This window comes from Triticum aestivum, chromosome 4B (genome assembly GCF_018294505.1).
Source record: "Triticum aestivum cultivar Chinese Spring chromosome 4B, IWGSC CS RefSeq v2.1, whole genome shotgun sequence".
NCBI lineage: Eukaryota > Viridiplantae > Streptophyta > Magnoliopsida > Poales > Poaceae > Triticum > Triticum aestivum.
Genome location: NC_057804.1, coordinates 174,385,124 through 174,390,404, shown reverse-complemented (window position 1 = coordinate 174,390,404; position 5,281 = coordinate 174,385,124). Strand labels below are relative to the sequence as shown.

The following is a 5,281-nucleotide window of genomic DNA, read 5'->3' as shown; positions in this document are numbered from 1 at the left end:
TGCTGCTGTGCAAGATGAGATTCTCGCTCTTCACTATGTGCCCTTTGAGTTACAGTTGACAGACTTATTCATGAAGGCACAGACTTGAGCGCAGCATGGGTTCTTTCTCTCCAAACTCAGTGTTGTTGACCCACGATGAGTAGTGGGGTGTTAGATGTGTATAGTCTCTTTTCTATATATCCCCATTGTTTAAGAGGTTTCATGCATTTCATCACACATATAGATGTATTAGCCTTTGGCCCGTGTGAATAGAAGTTGCTCATTATCCATCCAACAGGGCGTACCATGAACTCACAGCCATGGGTATAAAACATTTTGACCGGAAAAATGAGCCAGTGAGGAAGCAAGCAAGCTATATCCGGAATCCGGCGCTCGTTGCCGCCATTCCCTCCACACCTTCCAAACTCGAAATCCCTCTTTTTCTCTGTCACAAAGGCTTTCCAACCAAACAAAGCGAAAAATGGTGCATGCTGGTCTCTCTTTTGGCTGGTTCTCCATGCATGCCTGTGCCTGTGCCTGTGTCTCCGTCGGAGAGCCATGGGCCAATGCTGCGCCAAGGGTGCCGGGCGCGCCGGCGACGCCAACTCGGACCCGCTGCCGCCCCCGCCTGCAGCCCCAAAGGTGGAGCCTGTCGCATCGTCGTCGACCGCCAGCAACGGCGTCGCAGCGCCGCCGGCCGCCAATGCCAAGCCGGGCAAGCCGCCGCCGCCCGTGGGCGACGTGCTCGGCCGCGCCATGGAGGACGTGCGCACCACCTACTCCATCGGCAAGGAGCTCGGGCGCGGCCAGTTCGGCGTGACCCACCTCTGCACGCATCGCTCCACCAGCGAGAAGCTGGCGTGCAAGACCATCGCCAAGCGCAAGCTGGCCAACAAGGAGGACGTGGAGGACGTCCGGCGCGAGGTACAGATCATGTACCACCTCTCCGGCCAGCCCAACATCGTCGACCTCCGGGGCGCCTACGAGGACAAGCACAACGTGCACCTCGTCATGGAGCTCTGCGCCGGCGGCGAGCTCTTCGACCGGATCATCGCCAAGGGCCACTACACGGAGCGGGCGGCGGCCGCCCTGCTCCGGGCCATCGTCGGCATCGTCCACACATGCCACTGCATGGGGGTGATGCACCGGGACCTCAAGCCGGAGAACTTCCTCCTGCTCAGCAAAGGGGAGGACTCGCCGCTCAAGGCCACCGACTTCGGTCTCTCCGTCTTCTTCAAGGAAGGCGAGGTGTTCAGGGACATCGTCGGCAGCGCCTACTACATCGCGCCGGAGGTGCTCAAGCGGCGCTACGGCCCCGAGGCTGACATCTGGAGCATCGGCGTCATGCTCTACATCTTCCTCGCCGGCGTCCCGCCATTCTGGGCGGAGAACGACAATGCCATCTTCACCGCCGTGCTACGCGGGCAGGTCGACTTCAACGGCGATCCATGGCCAAACATCTCCTCTGGCGCCAAGGATCTTGTCAAGAAGATGCTCAACATCAACCCCAAGGAGAGGCTCACGGCCTTCCAAGTCCTCAGTAAGCACTCTCCCAAACCTGATTCATGCGTCATATGCTTCTTGTGACGAAGCTCATGGCCTGAAAGTTGTGTGGATTTGAGTTGCCAGATCACCCATGGATCAAAGAAGACGGAGACGCACCCGATACGCCGCTCGACAATGTCGTTCTCAACAGGCTCAAGCAATTCAGGGCCATGAACCAGTTCAAGAAAGCTGCGCTGAGGGTAGGAGGAACTCTTGTTTTTCTCCTCATATCTACTCGTAGCTGTTGAATTGAACAAACATGCTTAGATTGCAGTTTGTCAGGCACTCAACCATGATGGTGTGTGTGTGCTTTCAGGTTATAGCTGGGTGCTTATCGGAAGAGGAGATCAGGGGGCTCAAGGAGATGTTCAAGAACATCGACAAAGATAACAGCGGCACAATCACGCTCGAAGAGCTCAAGAATGGGCTAGCAAAGCAGGGCACAAAGCTGTCAGACAATGAAATTCAGCAACTCATGGAAGCAGTGAGTCTTCACTCTTCAGCGAGCTATCAATAACACGGGTTCCATTGCACAACATATTTTTCATCAAAATTCATCTGTACCTCAAATTTCTCCAGGCTGATGCAGATGGCAATGGATTGATTGACTACGAGGAGTTTGTCACCGCGACAGTTCACATGAACAAGATGCATAGAGAGGAGCACCTATACATAGCATTCCAGTTCTTCGACAAGGATAACAGTGGGTAAGCTGAGCAACAAAATCAACAGACTAGGTAGCTGAATTCTGTAGTTTAGATAGTATTTTACTACGACTTATCTTTTATCTCACAAATCTTGCAGGTACATAACAAGAGATGAGCTCGAGCAAGCCTTGAAGGAGAAGGGAATGTATGATGCCAAAGAGATCAAGGAGATCATCTCAGAGGCTGACACTGACAATGTAAGACAGCAAGTATAAATTGAGTATACATTACACATACGCAATCTGATGCACGGAAGTTAAATTGCACACAAAAAATAGGACCTGATAAAATTAAATTGATAGCCAGTTTACTCAGTTGACGATGATTAATTTACTTTATTGCACATATAGGATGGGAGGATAGATTATTCAGAATTCGTGGCGATGATGAAGAAAGGAGCAGGCAGCACCGAGCCAACGAACCCAAAGAAGAGGAGAGATCTAGTTCTAGAGTGAAACAGGCATTTAGCTCAAACAAGGAGATGTGCAGTCACCACCAGTGCAGAGTGCATAATGGAACCCTCTTTCCAGATGCTTCTCAGCATGAGCTCAAAATCATGGACAGATTTGTATAATCTACTTACTAGTTGCTGAGGAGTATCAATTGGATTGGAATCCACATACATACCCATGAATTTGGGGAAGAAAGATGGATTTGTCTCCCACCTGCACATTTTTGTCATCTTGTAGACTTACATAAGATGTTGGTGGTGCTCAAGCCCTAGAGGTCATCGGTGCATTCATGAGGGTGCAAGCCTCTGCTGATGTGGTTGAGGGAGAAGAAACATAGAGGGGAGACTAGATGAAGATATGATTGGCCTTCACCAACAATTTCAAGACTACATATAGTATATAGTGGGGCCAGATGATTTGATTTACTTGTATTACAACAGGTCTGAACTAAATAGATGATTTCCTTTGCTTATGTAACACCAGATCAATACAAGAAGTTGATAACATAACAGTGTAGTTTAAAGAAATTATTTCACTGCGTCTGGTGTTCCTCAGTTTGTCATTACAGAGAACTCACACATTGCAGGAGCATCACGAAACAAGATCTAATGATGCATCGACACTGAAAAACCTGGTCGCAACTTCAAACTTTCTCCATCACACGTAAATGAACAATCCAGGATGTGATAAGCTAATAAATAATGTAAGCAGATACCTGCACGAATGAAAAGAAAAAGATTGCGTCAATGGAAAATGAGGTGGCCACTTATTGGACTATTTGCTATGGGATACATCAGTGAAATCTCCCAGTTTCCTGCCACCAAATGGTATGCGAGGAACGAGCGCTTCTCACCTCGAAAAAAGGCATTTATTCATGGAATATCAGTGTAGTGTAGTTGAAGTTTAGTTAATTCACCGGAAATCATCCTATGATGCCATACTATGAGTACAAGGAGATGCATGAAGGGGAAAAGCATTTTTTTTTCTCTTAAGTGTGGAAGCATGTATTTACCTAGTAGAGTTTATTTTGCAGTTTCTAGAGAACCATTGCCTTGCAGTGCTTCACGTTCCCTTTGACGGCGTTCTCTCTGCAAATTTGGACAAAAATTACACATTACACACACACAAAATTCAAAATTGTATCCAATAAATCAAGATCCTAGTACTCTCATTGCCAGTTGTTGGGAAGCAAGGATGGGTCTATCATGGAACATGTGCAGATGCAGTTTCCCTGGAAAATTTTCCAGAACGGCTGGAAGAGGCGCAATGCAACTGGGCAAGGACTCCTCAAGTGTAATCATTTTGGTCAAACAGCACATCCAGTCCAAACAACTCATCTATCGAACCGCTCCTAGGCATTTCCACAAACAGCTGGTGTGCAGATGCGCATAAGCAAATCTAGAACAAGAATCCAACCAAACAGGCACTCGTTCTGGCTAGGAATTGCACGTCGAGTGAAGTTTCCAGTGGGTATGTCTCAACCAACGACGATCACAGGCATTTCCGCATACAGTCGGAGAAGAATGAGCGGGGAAAGGGTGGGGGTACCCTGCGGTCCCAGTAGGGGTGGAAGCAGACGAAGTCGTAGACGGGGGTGATGGTGCTGAGGAGGACGAGGTTGACGCCCATGAACACCAGCAGCCCCGTCATCGGCCGCGCGCGGTGCGGCATCTTTCCTCCGCCCGTCCCTTCTCACCGCCGTTCCGGGGAGAGCTCTCGATGCGAGAAAAGTAAATGAGCGAGAGGAGGCAGCGCTTACACGTGGGGCCGAGTCGGATAAACCAAACCAAACCATCTTTTCTTAATACAGTACAGACGCAAGCGTTCATATAAACGCGCATACACTCAATCCTATAAACGCACACATGCATATCTTACCCCTATGACCACCTTCGAGAGAATGAACCGGCATGTCATTTTGAGATTTTACGATGTAGGCTTCTCGTAGTTAAGGGAAACGTCTCCTCCCACTGAAAGCATATCGCGGGGAATCCTGGAATAAATTTAAAATAAATGCAAGCACAAAGACTTAAACCCTGATAGGCTGGGGATACCACTGTCCACATGACCATCCCAACCACAGGTTGGTTTGCACCAAACCAAACCATATGATCATTGACCAGCCTGATAATACCTCCGACAAAAAGAAAAAAAATACAGTACATTCGAAGTCGCTCATGTATATACTTACCTCACAGGCGACTCTTTGATTTCCACATGCCAGGGTTGCACCCTTCTATATGGACGAAGGATATTATCTGTGATGACAGATTCACGAACATGGAGCGGGCGACTATGGTCTCGGTTATGTGGTCAGTTTGGCATTCGAGAAACAAACTGACTCATGGTGAGGATAGCCTTAATCTCGCTACTCCAGTGCATCGGACCAGAGAGGCCCTAGCGCTCCTGGATATACCACAACGCCATGCAATGGTGTTACCCAGACATGGTTGGCGACCCCCGGACCTTGAGCATGTCAAGATTAATACTGATGCAGCTACCAGGAGAGAGAACGGCAAGGGTGGAGGGGGTGGTGTAGCTCGTTCCTCCAGTTCTTTCAAAGGCGCATGGCGCAAGCCATATCCGAGTGTTACAGAT

General features: G+C 49.0%; 2 protein-coding genes across 2 annotated transcripts; one reads left to right on the top strand and one right to left on the bottom strand.

Annotated features, from left to right (window-relative positions):
• Positions 1-356: 356 nt before the first annotated feature.
• On the top strand, positions 357-2,974 carry LOC123091648 (calcium-dependent protein kinase 25). The gene is made up of 6 exons (XM_044513222.1): positions 357-1,519; positions 1,609-1,724; positions 1,841-2,008; positions 2,104-2,231; positions 2,329-2,428; positions 2,582-2,974. The coding sequence occupies exons 1-6, from the start codon at positions 538-540 to the stop codon at positions 2,684-2,686; spliced, it is 1,599 nt and encodes a 532-aa protein (XP_044369157.1). The 5' UTR covers positions 357-537; the 3' UTR covers positions 2,687-2,974.
• A 152-nt stretch (positions 2,975-3,126) lies between these two features.
• LOC123091649 (uncharacterized) lies at positions 3,127-4,484 on the bottom strand. The gene is made up of 3 exons (XM_044513224.1): positions 4,232-4,484; positions 3,696-3,771; positions 3,127-3,398 (listed from the first exon to the last, which is right to left on the bottom strand). The coding sequence occupies exons 1-2, from the start codon at positions 4,352-4,354 to the stop codon at positions 3,706-3,708; spliced, it is 189 nt and encodes a 62-aa protein (XP_044369159.1). The 5' UTR covers positions 4,355-4,484; the 3' UTR covers positions 3,127-3,398; positions 3,696-3,705.
• Positions 4,485-5,281: the final 797 nt, after the last annotated feature.